Source organism: Natator depressus, chromosome 25 (assembly GCF_965152275.1).
Source record: "Natator depressus isolate rNatDep1 chromosome 25, rNatDep2.hap1, whole genome shotgun sequence".
Taxonomy (NCBI): domain Eukaryota; kingdom Metazoa; phylum Chordata; order Testudines; family Cheloniidae; genus Natator; species Natator depressus.
In genome coordinates this window covers 10993315-11011899 of record NC_134258.1, presented here as the reverse complement: position 1 = coordinate 11011899, position 18585 = coordinate 10993315, and the positions used below count along the sequence as shown (strand labels likewise).

General features: G+C 53.5%; 2 protein-coding genes across 3 annotated transcripts in view; one reads left to right on the top strand and one right to left on the bottom strand.

Moving 5' to 3' along the window:
• The window catches only part of PALM (paralemmin), a 62435-nt gene extending 56928 nt beyond the window's left edge, over positions 1 to 5507 (bottom strand). Inside the window, exon 1 of one of the 2 annotated variants that reach the window (XM_074939619.1) lies at positions 5208 to 5507. In XM_074939619.1, coding sequence (XP_074795720.1) covers positions 5208 to 5212 — 5 coding nt within the window. In that variant the 5' untranslated portion in view covers positions 5213 to 5507. The remainder of the gene's footprint in view (positions 1 to 5207) is intronic. The other variant, XM_074939620.1, reaches the window with a different exon arrangement.
• Positions 5508 to 13793: 8286 nt separating this feature from the next.
• Positions 13794 to 17786, top strand: PRSS57 (serine protease 57). Its single transcript, XM_074939609.1, has 5 exons — positions 13794 to 13849; positions 14696 to 14849; positions 15226 to 15370; positions 16699 to 16959; positions 17634 to 17786. Exons 1-5 carry the CDS (start codon positions 13807 to 13809, stop codon positions 17784 to 17786), a joined length of 756 nt encoding a protein of 251 aa, XP_074795710.1. The 5' UTR covers positions 13794 to 13806.
• The last annotated feature ends 799 nt before the right edge of the window (positions 17787 to 18585 follow it).

Genomic DNA, 18585 nt, shown 5'->3' with positions numbered 1-18585 from the left:
ATGTCACTGACTTCAATGCTTAAGTGCTTCCTTGCGTTGGGGCTCCAAGATCAAGTGCTCCATGGTTCAAGAAACAAGACTGGGCCTGATTGTGAGGAACAGTGGGGAGGCTGGGTCTGTGCAGCCTTGTGGCAAAGCCAGATGGAACATGGAGGCATCAAGGGAACCTGCCTGCAAGTTTTGGGGTTTACTCAAACTCAGAATGAACCTCAGGCTGAAGCAGGGCTCAAACCTCATGTGGCTCTGAGCCAAAAAAAGGCTTTGCCCAAAACCTCGCCCCAAACCACTGTGCTTTGTGGAACTTTGCTTTTCAGTGAATCCACCTGTAAAGTGGCACAATAGTAAGAAATGGGCGTCTCCATGCCCTTTCGAGTGTGTGCCCGGCGGGGAAGGGGGAACTGCGTCACCTCAAATTTAGGTTTGGTTTTGCTTTTTAAAAAGACCAGAAAACATTCCCATGAAACTAAAAATAAATAAATCCAGAGACCATAAGTGACAAACAACCCCCCCAGATACATCCCCCTGTACGCTCTGTAGCTCACACATTGTACTGCTGTACTAGGGTAGGACAGCCAGAGAGCGAAACTGACTAGGAATTTAAATGACCCCAACCAGGCTATTTTCATTGCAGTGGGTCAGTTCGGGAGCGCTGACTCCATTTCTCCGCAAGTCCCGGCTCCCTTTGGAGTCATTGGCAGTTTTGCAAAGTTGAGAACTTCCAGATTTGGCCTAAAGTTTGTGCAGGTTTTTAGAAGGCGCATCAGGTACCCGATGGGCCAGGGCAGTCCTTTGCCCCCCACAATATGAAAAGCAAAATAGATCCCATTAGAGACCAAGTGATGGGGAAGACATGGCATCTGATGTGAATTCTGCTGGCACTCGGCACGGGGCAAGAGAGGAAGCAGGAGCATCCTAACATAGGTCTCATTGCTGTGCTGATTGTGCTCCTCTTAGCTTCAATGGGTGCTTTGCCCCTGACTTCCAGTAGGCTCAAGCCTGCTAGCATCTATTGTCACAGGAGGGCGCTGGGGATAACGGCAGAAGCAGAGAGAGCAGCCGAATGCCTGTATAACATACTTGCAAAGTATGCATCCCCTACACAGAGGATAAGAGCCTGCTATTGCTACCAGCCAAGAGAGAGGTTAACGTTTAGCTCATGTGGTAGAGGTCTGTGCTCTGGGTTCTAGGTTCAAGCCCTGCTGATAACCGGGTGGTGGGAGTTACCACTGCTCTTTCCTGCTCCCAGGAAGGCCAGACTAAGCTCCAGACAGCCACTTGTAACTTTCCCTCTCAGATACTAGAAGCTGGTACATTTATAATCTACCTGCAGAGGCAGCCATCCCCAGGTGGAAACATCTATCAACGCACTTGCATGACCCCTGTCATCAGAGTATCTGAGCCCCTCACAGTCCACAGTATATTTATGCTCACAGCACCACTGGGGGTTGAGCGAAGCTACTGCCCCAATTGTACAGCTGGGGAACTGAGTCACAGAGAGGCTAAGAGACTTGCCCACGGTCACCCAATATGCCTGTGGCAGAGCTGGGGAATGAGCTCGGCTCTCCCATATCCCCAGATTGGGAACTAATCACTCCACCATCCTTCCTGCCTCATGAAAAGCAGGGCAATTTCTCCCTTCCTGCCGCAGGCCCGATTCCCCTCTCACACACAGCAATGCAAACCAGGAGCAACTCCCCTGTCAATGACACAGTTACAGTGGTGTGAGGTCAGGCCCGGTCTCTCTGAGTGTAGGCATGTATCAACACCTGTGTGTGCAGATAATGCCTGGAGGAGCGTCCTCCGTACACCCAGGCGTATCATCCACAAGTTGACTCTCAAGACCCAACTAAGTCAGCCTGGTTGGCTTTAATAATAATTTAATCTGAATAATGCAAAGTACTCCACGTAGGAAGGAAAGTACTCCAAAGGACTCCACTTAGGAAGGAACAATCAGTTGCACACATACAAAATGGGAAATGACTGACTAGGAAGGAGTACCGCGGAAAGGGATCTGGGGGTCATAGTGGATCACAAGCTAAATATGAGTCAACAGGGTAACGCGGTTGCAAAAAAGCAAACATCATTCTGGGCTGTATTAGCAGGAGTGTTGTAAGCAAGACACGAGAAGTAATTCTTCCACTCTACTCCGCGCTGATTAGGCCTCAACTGGAGTATCGTGTCCAGTTCAGAGCGCCATGTTTCAGGAAAGATGTGGACAAATTGGAAAAAGTCCAGAGAAGAGCCACACAAATGATTAAAGGTCTAGAAAACATGACCTATGAGGGAAGATTGAAAAAACTGGGTTTGTTTAGTCTGGAGAAGAGAAGACTGAGAGGGGACATGAGAACAGTTTTCAAGTACATAAAAGGTTGTTACAAGGAGGAGGGAGAAAAATGGTTCTTCTTATCCTCTGAGGCTAGGACAAGAAGCAATGGGCTTCATTTGCAGCAAGGGCGGTTTAGGTTGGACATTAGGAAAAACTTCCTGTCAGAGTGCTTAAGCACTGGAATAAATTGCCTACGGAGGCTGTGGAATCTCCATCTTTGGAGATTTTTAAGAGCAGGTTGGACAAACACCTGTCAGGGATGGTCTAGATAATACTTAGTCCTGCCTTGAGTGCAGGGGACCGGACTAGATGACCTCTCGAGGTCCCTTCCAGTTCTATGATTCTAATCCCTGTCATCCTTCTCTAGCATCACAGGATCTCACAGCCCTTTACAAATATTACTGACTTAATCTACATAGCTGTGCCACAAGGCTGGACTGTATTAGCCTCATTTTACAGGTGGGGAAACTGAGGCAGAAACTTAGCCCCAGAAGCCCTGGTTGGTTCCCAGTCTCCTGTTCTAACCACTGGACCCTACAGCCCTTCCCAAGCTGTAAATAGAACCCAGTAGTCCTAATTTCAGGCCCCTTGCTCTAATCACTAGACCCCACTCCCCGACCCAAGCTGGGAATCGAACCCAGGAATCCTGGTTCCGAGCCTGCTATCCAGCCCACTAGACAATGCTCCCTCCTACCATGGGTGCTGTCTGCAGTGGTGGGGTTTTGCAGCCTACATGCTAGTTTTTCTTGCTGAAAGAGAAACCACTTTAGACACGCCAAGGAGTTTTCCCAAAGCATCAAGCTTGGATTTGCCGAGGCCTCCTGTGGCCAGATATCCAGCCCACAGCAACCCTCGAAAACAGGGGCTTCTAGCCCATTGGCTACTCAGCGGGCTGACGCTCCTCCGCCAGCTGGAACAGGGGGCTCTCACGTTAACAGGCATTAAAGCCAACTGGAGCTGCAGGTGCTTATGGCCTGGCGCCAAGATCTTGGGCCGTGGAAATGCTCCCAGGACATTCTCAGCCCGGGCATGGCTGGGATCTGAGGAATCCATGGGTATCAGAGTTTACAGTCTGTCCACACACTCCCCCCAGCCCAGTCTGGCTTCCAGCCATTTCCTGCAGCAACTCCTGCTCCGGGAGGCTGGGACTAAAATCACCATCAACTCCTGCCATCCAGTGCTCGGACCCCACTCCCAGCAGTGAACCTCCGCGGCCCTGCAGATGTTGCCAACTCCCCATAGCTAGTGCTCCTGCCCCACTGCATGAGGTGCCTCCTGCTAGAAGGTGTCAAGACTGGGGTAGCTTGGAGCGCCTCCGGCAGCTAATTAACCTGTCCTGCTCCTGACAGTGCCTCCTACTAGCAGAGGCTGAGAGTGGAGAATCTGGGAGCTCCTGCCCCATGCCACACAGCGCCTCCTGTTGGGAGAGGCTGGGAATGGAGTAGCTGGGGGCTCCCCATGCAGCCAGCTCTCCTGCCTCCACCCCCTGCAGAGGATCTGTGTTCAGGCCTCAGAGATGCATCTCAAATGCCTCCCCAGGATCCAGCTTTCCCCCCCGCCACCAGCCACTGACCAGATGAGCCGCCTCCCGGCGGGAGCCACCCGAACGGCAAGCAGACGGCTGGGACCTGTTGAGCACCTGGCATCTGGCTCCCAGATGGTCAGTCACCAGTGCTGAGGCAGGGGCCGCCCCGGAGGAGCCAGGAACCCAGCAGAATTCCACCGGTGAGCTGGGCACTGCTCGCCAAGGGCTGCCAGCACCTGACGGTGAACCGCGGCAGAAGGGGGCAGACCGGGCACTGATCCTCCATTGCCACAGGAAACCCTGTTGCTCGTCCTGCCCAGGGATGAGACCTGAGCAGCTGAGGCAGGGGAGGGGGGGTGCTAGTTAGAACAGACACACCAGCACCAGCCACTCCGGCTGGTTACCCGGAGCGCACCGAGCCGCGGCAAGCCCGCTGCGTCCCCCCCCAGGTGATTACGCCTGGAGCCAGCGGTTCCGAGGGGACGATGCTGCTGGAGTCCTGCGGGGGAAACACAATTCCCAGGCCCATTCGGGGCCGCCAAGCCATGTCCCTCCATTGCCTGATCTCGCTGCTTCTCCCCCCTCCCTCCACCTGTTGTCTTTCTAAACACGAAGCTCTTTGCAGCAGGCACCCACATCTCCTATGGGATTGCCCAGCCCCCGACTCAGCACGGCCCTGATCCTGAGCCTGGTTCTCCGGGCCCTGCGTCCATACGCAAACAATAAGGTCAGCATCACTACACCACAGAGGCCCTGTCTATGGAGAGGCACAGCACACTTGGATTTCTGAGTCACTGCAAAAATATCCAGGCAAGGGCGGGGGGGGGCATCTGCACCCTCACATGCACCAACCCCCACCCACCCGTGATCAAGCCGACCAGTGGCAACATGTCAGACAGGCCCTCCCGCTCCTTCTCCCCAACCCGCAAATGCCCAGGGCCGTGGTTAGAGAGGAAGACCCCGCCACGCTCCCCACCTCCCCCAGCACGCAGCCCCCTGGCTCCCCGACCTCGTGGAGCCCAAGCTGTCACCTTGGCCGGCAGGACCAGCAGGGGCAAGGGGGAGGTTGTATCCAGGTGGAGGGAGAAGCCAGCCCCGATAGGCCAGCTCCTGAGAAGAGGCCGGGGCATCATCAGCAGGAGATGAGCCCTGAATCCAACCTCAGCAGGCTTTGACGGATGGATGCGGGGGGACAGGATGGTTGGCTTAGTGGGGAGGGGAGATGCTATATAAGGCTATATAAGCAGAAGGCTATATAAGTACCTAGACAGACAGACAGATGGCTGGATGCACCCGGTCTCCCCATAGCCTCCAACACATGCCCGGGGCCGGAGCAGGGGGAAAAGCGGTACTTACTCCATTTTCCCAGCCTCTGCAATCCCCCGGCTGCCTCACCCTCTGGCTCGCAGCCCTGCGTGGATCCAGGCGAAGCTCTGGAGGGAAAGGCAAACGCCAGCCCTGGGCGAGTCCCCTCCTTGCTGTCTCTCCGCTCACAGGCAGCAGGCTGTGGGAGAGGTGGCGAGCGGCTGGTGGCCGTTCAGCATCCCCAGCTGTGTTATTGTCCTGAGTGCGGCTGGCTGGCGGTGGATGGCTGAGCTGGGGATGTGAAGGGATTTTTTTTTTCCCTCCCCTTCCCCTTCTCCAGCATCCTAACAGCACCTTCTGCTGGGCGTCGCCTGTCACTGCCGCTGCTCGGAGAGTCTCCAGGAACATAAGGCTCAGTGGAGACCTTGAGCAGCGCCTGGACATGTTCAATAAGGAGGCTGCATCCCTTCCAAGTGCCTCACAGCTTGTGAGCACCAACCCAGACCTGGCTCCCCTGCATCCTGCAACCTGCCGGGGCAGGGATGGACTCACTGAGCTAGTAGGACTTATTTCCCGCCCCGCCTCCCCCCCGATCCCATTTCCTTAACATCCGTGTGTCTCCAAATTCCTAAGCAAGCTTCACTTGACAGCCTGCAGGTCCAGCCTTGACTCAGCATGGTGCAAAAACAGCCTGCTCGGTCTTACCCGCTGCAGGGAGAGGGGACGGAAGGAGGGACTGGGGCATTTCGATTTCTTTACAATGACCGCAGCTGCCGTTCTGAGCTCACCTGGGAAATGTGGTGGTGTTGTTCTGAAATGAAAGTACAGGGCTCCTTGCATCCCCAGCATGCTTTACCAGTCTTATCCGGACAGTGCTAGAAATGCAGCCAGCTCTGGGGTGGAGAAACAGGAGCTGAGAAGGAACCCAGCGTGCTGCATCATATCCATACAAAGTCAGAAATGCAGCCAGCTCTGGGGTGGCAGTGAGGTAGCCAAAACCATGCACAACAGAGGGGGCGGGTGAGGGGAAATTTTGGTTAAGCAAATAGGGCAAGTCTCCCGCAAGTCACCATCAGAACGTTATATTCTTCACTGCTGAGCTCTGGCCTGGGGCTCAGAAGAGCTGGGCTGCATTTCTGACCTTGCTAGTTTCCCTGCATGGCCTTGAGGAAGGCTCTTCCCTTTTCTGGGCCTCAGCTTCTCTGTGTGGAACCCAGGGATAATAATCAGGGCCTAGCACAACGTGGCTCTGATCTCAGTTTGGGTCTCTAGGCGCAGCTATTATACCAATAATCATCCAAAAAACCATTCCACAGGAGGGAGGAGTTGACCCTTTTGGGATGTGAACCATGGGCAACTGAAAAAAAATGCTTAGACCATAAAGCCACCTGCAATGAGTAAGGGAAGCAGTGTGGCCTAGTGGACAGAACACTGGGCTGGGACTCAAGAAATGGATGGTTTATTCCCTGCTCTGCTACTGAAGACCTCAAGGGCTGAAATGTAGAGCAGGCTTTGGAATTTCTTCAACTATACAAAAAGGACCTGAAATTTGCATCCCACACGAGGGGCAAAAATGGTAGGGAAATTCTCCAGACCCAGCTGGATGAAGAACCGCCGTAAAAAGGTTATTAGGAGTAAGCAGAGAGCCTGTAGGGAATGGAAGAAAAGATTGATCAGCAAAGAAAGTGACATTTTGGAGTTAGAAAATGTAGGGATGACGTGTGAATTGCTAGAAGCCAAGCTGAATTAGCGCTTGCCAATGAAATGAAAATAAGAAGAGGTTTTTTAGTTATAGAAATATAAAGAGAATAAGGAAGGCTGAGGTTGGGCCCTACACAGTGTGGATGGGAAGGAGATTAAAGATAATCTAGGTATGGCCTCAACACTAAAATGAATACTTTGCCTTGGTTTTCAAAAAGGATGATAACATGGAACACAGGCATGAAGGCAGGACAGTTTATGGAAATGAGTGTACAAAAATTGAAATGACCTCCTGAGGTGAAAGAAAAACTTAAAGCACTTAATGAACTCCAATCAGGGCAGGGCAGATCATTTCCTTCCCAGAATACTGACAGAACTGGTGCACGAGATTGCTTGTCCAGTAGGAAGGATTCTTAATAAATCTACCTATTTGCAGGTAATACCACATGACTGGAGAATCGCTAATGTCAGACCTATATTAAAGAAAGGGGGAAAAAGATAAATCAGGCAATTACAAACCTGTTAGTCTGACCTCAGTAGTGTCCAAGGCTTTGGGACAAAGTTTTAAAGGAAAAAATGATTAAAGAGATGGAGGTAAACAGGAAAGGGGATGGAATACAACCTGCGTTTATGAAAGGTAGATCATGCCAGCCTAACCTGATTCCCTTCTTTGGGAAAAAAGCTGATTTTTTAGATAAGGGAAAGGCAGCAGATCTAATATACTTGGCCTTTAGTAAAGCATTTGACTTGATACCAAATGGGAAATTTTTCAAAGTGGAGAAGAGGAGGATTAATATCAGAATTGTAAACTTCATAAGAAACTGGCAAAAGGGGAGAAGGTAACAAGTTGCTCTGAAAGATGAATTGTCAGACTAGAGGAGCTCCTCCAGGATCGGTCTGGGGACCAATTCTATTCAATATTTTTATTATTTACATCGGCATAAAAAGTAGGAGTGTGCTACTGACATGTATTGCCAATACAGAGCTGGGAGGCATCGTCAATACAGGGGAGGATCGGAATATTATACAGGAAGATCTGGATGACCCTGAAGACTGGAGAGACAATGGTATGAAATTCAACAGTACCAAGTGCAAGGTCTAATAGACTTAGGGTCTAATAAGAAGAATTTCTGCTACAAACTGGGGCTCATCGGTTGGAAGCAACAGAAGAGAGAGAGACCTGGGTGGGTGAGTTGATCACAGGACAACTATGAGCTAGCAAATGAGACGTGGCTGTGAAAAAGGCAGATGCGATCCTAGGATGTATCAGGCAAGGCATTTCCAGTAGAGATGGAGAAGTATTAATGCCATTGTACAAGGCCCAGGTAAGACCTTGTTTGAAATACTGTGCACAGTTCTCGTCATCCATGTTCAAGAAAGATGAATTCAAACTGAAACAGATGTGGAGACAAGCTACTAGCATGATCAGGGACAGAGCGGGAGGGGGTCCTATCTTACGAGAGGAGCCAGAAAGAGCTTGGCATGTTTAGCATAGCAAATTGAAGGCTGAAAGGGGATGTGATCACTCTATAAATACATCAAGGAGGTATATACCAGGGCCAGTGAAGAGCTATTGCAGCCACAGGACAATGGTGGCACAAGAACAAATGGGTATAAATGGGCCACGAACAAATTCAGGTTTTCCAACCATCGGAGAAGGGAGTTTCTGGAACAACCTCCCAATGGGAGTTGTGGGGGCAAACAACGTAATCAGTTCTGAGAGAGAGCTGGATACATTGGTGAGTGTGACTGTATGATGGATTTGCTTGAGATGGTGGGGGGTAGGGCTCAGCAACCCTGGGGGGTCCCCTTCTGGTTTATGACTTGAGTTCCTAAAGCTCATGCTTCAGGGCTTTAGTTGGCCACTTGCAGGGGGTCAGGAAGGGAATTCTATCCCCATGTATGGGGGGTGGGGGTTGGTCTCCTTCCTCTGAAGCATCAGGGGTGGCCACGGCTGGAGGTGGGACACTAGATGGGGAGGGCCAGGGCTCTGAGGTGGAACCAAGCATTCTCTCTCCCCTGTGTGATGCTGGCTGGGTCTTGCTCACATGCTCAGGATCTAACTGATCACCATATGTGGGGTCAGGAAAGAATTTTCACCCAGGCCAGATTGGCAGCGACCTGGGGTTTTTTTTCCCACCTTCCTCCGTGGAGCAGAGTGGCAGGTCACTTGCTGGGATTACCTGGGTACATCTCCCTTAACCAATTCCCTGCCATTGCAGGGACCTCGGGCATTGGTGCCTGTCGCTCTTCCTGGGGCACGGAATAGTCTAGTCTCTGGTGGGCCGTAATACTTTGGTCTAACTCCTGTTGTTGGGTTTAGTGTGTGGGCAGGTAGCTGGGTGGATGCTGGTGGCCTGTGATAACACAGGAGATTCTGCTAGATGATCTGGTGCGCCCTTCTGGCCTTAAATTCTAGGACAAGCTGGGTGAGGGGCACTTCAGAACGGCTTCCTGCTTTCTTACAACCCTGGCTCTCTCTTGGGTTGGGTTTTTTTTTGGCCTGCCTGCCAGTGCATCTCGTTCAAATAAACTGGCCAGTTCGAAAGGCCGTTCCTTGTTTCCACTTTTGGACACCATTTGGAGGAGGGCAAGAGGGATAAGAGGGGAGATTAATGTTCGGGGCCCATAAAGAAAGTTTTTGCTGTTTTTTATTTTAAAAAGCCAGGAAAGAAAATAGCTCCCTGAGCTCCCTTGTCCTTCCTCAGAGGGTTCCTCCTCTGGGCTGGGCCGGCTGGCTCTCCAAGAGGGTCTGCATCCTCCATGCAGCCCTCCTCAGCGAGTTTTGTCACTGGCAGCTGCCGGGGGTCCCCAGCAAGTGCAACCACGAGCTCCGCACAGAGGCAGCAAGGCTGGAGGGTGAGGTCTCAGGTTTTTTGGGGCCCTCCCTTGCTTTCTGGGAGGACTGCCCGAGTTCCTTCCCTTGCACCAGGCATTGCTGCTCATTCCAGTTGTGCCCCGGCTGCTGCATGCCCTCTGCAGCGTCTGGCTTTATGTCTTTCATCCTGTGTTTATTACACCGCTGTTTGCACTGCCCCTTGCCCCCACAGGCCGAGGAGGGCCAGGATTTCTTTCCTGGGCCAGGCAGCTGTAGCTTTACGCCGACCCATGGGCTAGCAGGGAGAAAGGCCTTTCAAAAACACGCAGGCAATTTAACTTCTGCTCCCTGGGACCTGAGCAGTCGTTGTCAGAGGGATGGAGCATTGTGGCTCTGCTCCTGGAGGGTTGTTTTTGCCACGACAGGTAACGCTGCATCCACCAGGGCTTTCTACCGGCGGGACTGCACCGAGAGAGGTGAGTTCGGCCACAAACAGAGAGTTGGGACCCCAAACTGGCCACGGCTGGCGGGCGCGCCCAAAGAGGTGCTGAAATAAGGCAAGTTTCACCCGGAAAACGTTGGTGTTTTAATAGTAATCAGCAGAGAGCACATGAAGTCTGATCAAAACTGCAGCAAGTTCTCCGAATGGTCGATGGGACCCTGCTAGGCCTGCTTCTGCTCCAGCTGTCTGGAGTCCCTGGCTCCCTCCTCTCCGTTTTCCTCCCCCCAAAGCCACGTGGTGGAGAAGGGAGGCACGACCTGGATCCTACTGCCCCTACAACAGGGGTGGGTGGCTAATGCTCTGGGTGGTCCCAGCTGGGCCCCATTTGACCTCCCCAGGGTAGCTGTCCCTGCTTTGGCTGCTTCTCTTCCTCCCGGAGGGACGATGGCCACAAAGAGACAATGGCCCAGGGTAAGTCAGGTGCCGATGGCTCTCAGGTGATTACTAGCCAGCACTGGGGCTCAGCCGACAACCTGGCGCTAGACAGACTCTTCCAAGTTTTTCTGCTGGACCCTCCCCTGTGCTGACTGAGTGTTTACCCCTCTATCCTTCGCCTGCCAAGTGCCCTGGGGCAAGGCAAGGCCTTTATTTCCTCTCCCACTCCTGTCAATTTAGACTGCAAGCCCTCTGGGGCAGGCACTGTACTTGCTAGGGTTATATAGAGCACCACGCACAGTGGGGCCCTAACCTCAGCAGGGGCATCCAGTTGCTCCCGTGACATAAGCATTATAAGGCTCCTGGATGTCCGCCCTCTCCCCCATTGAAGACTGCACCTACAACAGTGCCCAGCTACAAATCACAGCCCCACCTTGGCTTGCAATGCTAAGGTCCGTCCCCACCTCCACCACTGTGAGAGCTCTCCCGTCCCCCAGTAGCCACCCATCTCCCCAGGGCGGCTTGAGGGCGCTTTAGTTTCCTCCCCCAGAGGACAGCCCTTCGCAGGTGCCGGTGGCTCCTCGGGAACTGAAACCACTTAAGGTTTGAGGAATGGAGGGTGCGTTTGTATGTGGCACCCCTGGCCTCTACTGGAGGGAATCAGAACTGCTCAGCGGCCTGCAAAAACCGGCAGACCTGAGTTCTGTCCCCGCCGCACCAGGGTGGCCCCGCAGACTGCAATCCGACTTGGCTGTGGGTGCGTTTATAGCACCTAAACAAACCGCTTTGGCTGAGCGTGTACTAAACAGTGGTGTCTCTGCCAGCGGGAAGCTGAGCCAAGATGCTCTACTGAGCGCTTGGATCTAGTTTATGACCTTGCTGGCTGGATACTGTGTGAACCCAGGGGAAGTGGCGGCCGCGGGAGAAGAGAGAAATTTTGGGTGCCAGGAAAGTCTGGGCTTTTTTTTCCCTCCTCAACACAACGGTTTCCTTTAAGAAACTGTCTCAGGAAGCAAAGATGGTGAATCTAAAACCACTACTAGGGTTGGGAAATCCATATGGTGAAAGATTCAAGCCTTAAGTCCAGAGCAGGAGCCTGAATTACTCCACTTTTACAGGCCTAAGAACACTGGATGAATTTGAATCCAATTAGCAGAGATAGGATCAGCGCTCCAAATCACAAACCCCTTCCTAAACACTGGCAGGAAAATCCTTTGCACACTTCTCCTGTCTCTATAGTGGGCTGACCCAAACACCTGGATCTGCATGTGAGTTTAGAATCAGGATCCAAATCTCACAGCTGACCCTTATCGCTAGAATGGGCTGGACCAAACCCTTACATCAATGGGTGGGGTTGGAATCTGGAGCCAAATTTCACAGCTGGCCCTTATCTCTCTAATGAGTTGAACCAAGCTGTCAGATCTGCAGGTGCATTTGAACAGGGAATCTAAATTCACACCAGTCCCTGATCTCTCTCATGGAAATAAAATTCTGGGTCTGATCTTCTTGGGGAGGATTTGAAATTTGGATCTCAGGTTTGTCCTGTGGGCCAAACATAAAATTCTTCCACTGTAAGAGCCAGGAGAGCATCTGTGTAAAACCGGCCTCTTTGTACCCCTCCCACCTGCTCTCTGAGGTCCCCGATTCCCAGGTGCACACTTTGTCATGTGTGCAAATACAGGGCTCCTCCCCTGAGCTTGCAGCCTGTGTGCAGCTCTGGCAGAGCGAGCCGGACTCTGTCCTGCATCACGCTTGTGGCCAAGTTCTGACTGCAGAAGCTTTGGTGCTGTGGAGGTAAAGCTGGCAGGATGACTGTCCACTTCCAGCTGACACGTGCAGAAGTCACCCACTGACTAGATCTCTTGGAAGCTCCATGGGTGCGGCTGGCTGGGGTCCATGGCAATCTTGTCTCCCTAGTTTTGATCCCTGTGGTCTTATTCCCCATTTTTATCCCAGCCCCTACATTTTGTTTGGAGTGGGTTGTTTTTTTTTTAAAGTAAAACTGAGCCAAACCCACCAAGTCTCCCCTGGGTTTGGGGGGGAAACGCACAGTATTGTTGAGCTGTGGTACTGCAGTGCTATGGAGAGTCTTAAGAGGTCTATTCTAGCTGTCCTAGCATCTCAGAGGGGCATAAGTACCAGGGCCTAGATCCTGAGAAGTATTTAGGCACCTAACTCCCAATGCGAGTTAGGTGCCTAAATACCTTTGAGGCACTGGGCCTATGATCTTAATTTTACAGATGGGGAAACTGAGGCATAGAGAAGGGAAATGACTTGGCAAAGCTCACACAGCAGGTAAGTAGCTGAGGTCAGACAAGAACTCAGGCATCTTGTGCCCCAGACTAGGACCCTAACTACTAGGCAATGTGGCCTCCCATAGTCACATGCTTTTTAATCATTATTTATTTGTATTACAGCAGCCGCCAGAGAGCTCAGGGCCTTGTTGCGCTAGGCGCTGTACAGACATGCAGGAAGAGACAGTCCCTCCTTCCAAGTGCTTAGAGAGGTTGTTTTCCACCCAACCCCATACGCTGGGCCAGGCTCACTTGACACACAACCAGGGTTGTCTTGAAACTCAACCCGGCCTCTCTCCATCTCAGGGGCTGTCCACTAGAAAATGGGCCTAAAGCAGCCCTCCCCACCTGGGCTCAGGGTTCAATTCTTGGCAGTCCCCGGCTCTCCTTGGGACAGTCCCACTCGGGGTCTCAGTCCCCATGTGTAAAATGCGGATAAGAATCCTATGTCTGTCCTGTCTGTTTCGATTGCGAGCACTTTGGGGTGGGGACTGTTCCTTGCTGTGCATGTGGGCAGGACCCGGTGCAATAGGACCTTGACTTTTCCGCCATTCCAAGGGCAGACGGGATCCTTGTGATCAGCTAGCTCCTAAATAACACATCTGCAGGACCGCTTTGCTGGGGCCTCTGCGCTGCCTGATAACACATCCACGCCCTGCAAAGGCACAGAGCCCATGCCCTCTTTGTGTGTCTAAATTGCCCCCCTGAAGTTGCATGAACCCTGAGGTTTCTCCCTTTTGGCTGTTACCGCAGGGGCTGGGGAGAAGGGATTGCACAAGCCCGCAAACTGAAGAGGAACCAAGTCCAGCAGGGCAGGCCGAGAGCCTAGCAGCAACCTAGCTATGTGGGATAGTGGCACCGCAAGACCCTCCCACGCCCTCCGGGCTTACTTAACCCCCAGAGCCTCAGCCATCAGCACTCACCATCCTCCCCCAGCGTGAAGGAGCAAAGAGAGCCATCATGGGGAGCACCAGCCTGCTGCTCCTTGTGCTCATCCCGGCAGGTAAAGGAAAACAGACTATGATGCCCCTGCAGGGGAGTAGGGGCTCAGTGGGGGGGAACCCATGAGGCGAGGGTGTCTGAGCACAGACGCTCCTGGGCTGAGCAAGTAGATGCTGAGAAGCGGCAGGGCATAGGGTCTTGAGACAGCTGCAGTGGGTGGCTATGTACAGAAAGAGGAAGTATGGCCTAGTGGTTAGTAAGTATGGCCAAGCTGGGGCTTGGCAGAACTGGGTTCAATTCCCAGCACTGTCCCAGATGTGCTGGGTGACCTTGGGCAAGTTGCTTCTGTTCTATGCCTCAGTTTCCCCTGTGTAAAGGGAGGGATGAGAGCCCTGCCGCCCAAGGGGGTGTGAAGAGAAATGCTTCAAATGTCAAGCAGCGTTCTGACAATGGCCATTGACTTCAGTGGGGCCAGGATTTCCCCCCATGCTCCTGAGCGTAAGTACCTCAAGAGAGGTCTGATCTACTGCCCTCCGTCTGGGAGCCAGGCAGGGCTGAGCTTTAATCCCAGCATTTTCCCCATGACCTTGGGTGTACTTAGGGCCTGTGCCTCAGGCTGGGGGAGAGATGTCACCTCCCAGCCCGTGGGCACAGCCCCTGTGGAAGTGAATGGAGCTGTGTCCAGTCGGATTTGACCCCGAGGGGGCGACTTGTCTGAGTCAGGGTTGCATAATCCAGCCCCTGGTGCATCTCCCCAATGCTCTGACACAGCCATTCCCAGAGCCCCGTGGTTCCCTGCCCCTTTGGGAATCCTTGCTTTGCCCCCCCATCCCCCAAGATCATCCATTTTCGACGGTGGATTCTTCCTCCCGCCCCCCCACCCAAACAGCTGTTTGGTTTGGGACAGGTGCCCTGGGGAGCTGGATTATCGGGGGGAATGAAGTCAAGCCCCATTCCCGGCCCTACATTGCTTCCATCCAGCTGGATGGCCAGCACGTCTGCGGGGGATTCCTGGTCTGGCACAAGTGGGTGATGACGGCGGCTCACTGTGTGATTCCCAGGTAAGTCACGGCGCTTTGGGGGACCCCATTTGGCTATGATGGCTGCATTCCCCTAGGATGTGAAATAACCCTGCTCCCCTGACATTCACTGCAAGGGGTGGAGGAGATCCTGCCCCACTGCTCAGCTCAGGGACCTTCCCAGGAGCCCTCAGCCCAGCCCAACAAAGCCTAAGCACCTAGTTGAAATCTCTACCCTTGCTGGGGACACAGGTTCAAATCCCAGCAGGGGCAGCTCAGCCCCTGCCCCTTTCAGGTGGGCATGCCCCCCATTTTGTGCTCCCATCCCCTTATTTTCTCTGGCCTGCTCCTGGCTACAGCCCTGTGCCAGGCAGGCCAGCCCCGGGCTGATTTCAATCCCTCTCGCTGTGCGTTTCAGACACTCCCCCTCCTTGCGCGTCGTGCTGGGGGCTCACTCCCTGAAACACCAGGAGGCCTCTCAGCAGATCTTCAGCATCCGGGAGTCCATCATGCACCCGCACTTCAACGCCCGGACGGTCCACAATGACATCCGCATGCTGGAAGTGAGTTGCTCTGGTCACAACAGGAGTTTCCTTAGATCCCTGGTGGAAACAGAGAAGCTCACAACCTTGATGGAAACCTTCAGCGGCTCCAAAATTCTCGGAGTTTAGAGAGAATTTTCTTTTTGGGGGAGGGAGGCGGGGAATCAAACTCCCATCTTCTGCTCCTTACCCTTCCATCCTCCACCCCCACTGGGAAATCAGGCTCAAATTTCCCCCGGGTCTGATGACCATACTAAAGCCAGCAGAGGTCACAACAGGGCTGAGTTGGACCCACTGCAGCAAACGCCAACCAGAGGGCTAAATGACTAATCTGTTGATGTCACGTTCACATTAAGAGTGCAGCCCACAGAGCTGGGAGGCAGGTATTTGTGTGGGGCGCAGATCAAAGCCGCTCAAAGCTGGTGGGTTCAAAGGAACGTGAGTGGTTTGCATTGGCCTTAGGTGAGACTGTGGAGGAGGAGGTGAAATACAGGGACAAAAATGAAGTCGGTTTCACTGTCGTGTTGCAATCCTGGCTGTCCCCAGCCAGGGCCTGGGGCTCCCTGGGACGCAGCAAGGGGCATTACTGATGGCAGCCGCGGGACAGCCCGACATAGTTCGGTGGCAGCAGGACAGAAGCAGCCCCAGTACCAGCCCCTGTCTCCTGTCTGAAGGTGGCACAGGACTTGGGATGTGGGTCAGAACAGGAAACGCAGCCCTGGGCGGAATGGAAAAATCTCTCCCCGCCACCTTTGCAGTGGAATGAGGGAGTCTCCGGAGAGGAATAACTAAATCAGCCACTAGGTGGCCTTACAGCTCTGAAAAAAAATAAATTCAGCCCTCTGCAAGTCTGGGGGCTTTAGTGGAGTTGCACCCACTTTCCAGCCAGGCTGGATCTGGCTCCTGGAGTGTGGAGGAAGGCAGGGAGCAGAGGCTCTGAAGGATGGATGGCTGCGCCATCGCTGGCTTGACCCGAACCCTGCAGCGATCACATTCGATGGGTTCTCTTTGCGTGACTTTGCGACTCAGCAACTTTAGTAAATGGGAGCCGCTGGGTTGCTGCTTTCAACAGCGTGTGATGCTGAGACAGGCTCCTGTGCATTCGAAGAGGCAAAACCAGAGCTGGGTGTGTGTGTGGGTGTGTGTGTGGATAAACCAAGAAATGGGACTGTATTTGTATCACAGCCCCCCAGCAGTGATTGAACCCAGGGCCGTGCCTGTCCTGCCAGCTCCACTGGCTAGGTGGGGCAGCTATAGGCTCGTGAACCTCTTTACATGATTCAGCCACGAGCACGAGACAGACGCCCCCCGAGTATTAACATGGGTCACGTTTGCTCTCGTCTCCCCAGCTGAACAAGTCGGCCATCTTTACCCAGTTTGTGAAGCGGATCAGGCTCCCCCGACCCAACATCGACCTCTCTCCCGGGGTCGTCTGCAGAGTGCTGGGCTGGGGCGACACCTCCAATTTTGGCACCGTCCCCACCGAGCTCAGGGAGACCAAGACGACCATCGTGGACAGGAAGATCTGCAAAGCGCTGTGGGTGGGTCACGTCAACGACGACATGCTGTGTGCGGCCAGCCTCAACAGCACCCTCCAGGGGGTCTGCTCGGTAAGCGCCTTCTCCTCCTCCAGGCGCCCCTGCGGAGCCCACGCTGCCAAACCCAGCTTTGGAGGGAAGCCTGAAGCTGCTTCCGGTGCCAGTCCATAGCTGGTGCTGCGATCTTCCCCACCGTAGTGCCTTGTCCATGCCAGCCATGACACCTGCAGGATCAGAACCATGCCCGCTCCGATTCCAGCACTGAAGTTTTCCACCTGGTTCGGTCAGTTCCAGCCAGAACTCCGAGTTTCCTTCCAGTGCCCAGTCACCCAAGTGGTTTTTAGACTTCAGTGTTGTGGGATAGTGCCCTGTAGGACCCCAGCAGCGTGGCCTTTCACATCCAGCACAACACCCATCCATGCCTGGTAAGGCTACTGCCACAGAAACTTTCCCCACACTGGTGGCTTGCTATCCGGAGTGCAGGCAGCAGCGCTGTGCCTCTCGAGGCCAGGCCAGGAGTCAGGGGAATAGGGAGCCAGGGAGAACCCCAGGGTCTGTCTGCGTCCAGCAGCCTCCTTCAGTAAAAATTCCCTTTATATTCACTGCAGTCCAGACCTGACCCTTCTCTTCTGCCTAGGGTGATACAGGGCCAGCTCCAGGCTTAGTTTTGATTTCCTAAGACTTTCCTCTTCCTCCAGACTTAGCTAGTCTCGTCCTTTACTAACAGGTTTCCTCTTGCATTGTAGGGTGATTCTGGGGGCCCCCTCGTCTGTGGGGGCAGGGTATATGGCATAGTCTCCTTCTCCGGGCAGAGGTGTGGGAATCGCAGGTACCCAGACATCTACACTCGGATTTCCAAGTACATCTCCTGGGTCCAGGATGTGCTGAAGCGCTTTTAATACTGGAGACGAGAGCTGTGGGGGCTCCTTGTGTGACAGACATTCTGAAGAGGGGGGCAGTTGGGACTGAGAAAAAGAGGGAGGGATCTTTCTCTATTGGGCAGTTAACACGCATTTCACTATAAAGTCTATGGGGTCTGGTGTTCAGGATGGGGGGAATGTGCATCAGGACTCCTGCGTTCTGTTCCCAGCTATGTGAGGGGCACGTGGTCTAGTGGCAACTAGCAGTCAGGGCTTCTGTGTTTTAGTCCCACTTGCCCACTGACAGCTCTTGGGGTGAGTCCCTTCCTCACACTGTGCCTCAGTTTCCCCATCTGTAACATGGGGAGAAAGGTACCTACCTCACAAGGCTGTTGGGCGCCTCATGAGTTAGTATCTGTGAAGTGCTTGGAGATGCTCGGGTGGAAGGGGTAGACAGGTGATGCCCATGATCTTGCCTGAGATATTTCAGGACAAGCCTAGCTCTCTGGGCCCACAGTTCCCTGTCCTACGTAGCCTCACGAAATGGGTGTACAGAAGGATACATGCCTTCCCCAGACTGCCTGGAGGATCATCACCTAATCCACGTATGCGGCTTGATGTAATACAACAGCTCAGCTGCACCAGGATTGAACCTGCGACCTTTGAATCTAAGCACACAGGCCTCTATGGACTGAGCTAGAAAAGCCACCTCTGTGTCCACTTCACAAACCTCTATGTAGCCCAGCCACCCCATTGTTGGCCAGAGTTACACCTAAACCCTTTGCACTGTGCTGTCCCAGACAGCCACCCCAAGGCAGCGTGGGCCCCACTCTCACGC

What these genes read in the sequence shown, in the direction of transcription:
- PRSS57 (XM_074939609.1), top strand. Translation starts at nt 13,807, where the DNA reads ATGGGGAGCACCAGCCTGCTGCTCCTTGTGCTCATCCCGGCAG. An exon ending in ATGACATCCGCATGCTGGAA is followed by an intron (nt 15,371 to 16,698) that starts GTGAGTTGCTCT and finishes TCGTCTCCCCAG; the next exon opens with CTGAACAAGTCGGCCATCTT. An exon ending in CCCTCCAGGGGGTCTGCTCG is followed by an intron (nt 16,960 to 17,633) that starts GTAAGCGCCTTC and finishes CTTGCATTGTAG; the next exon opens with GGTGATTCTGGGGGCCCCCT.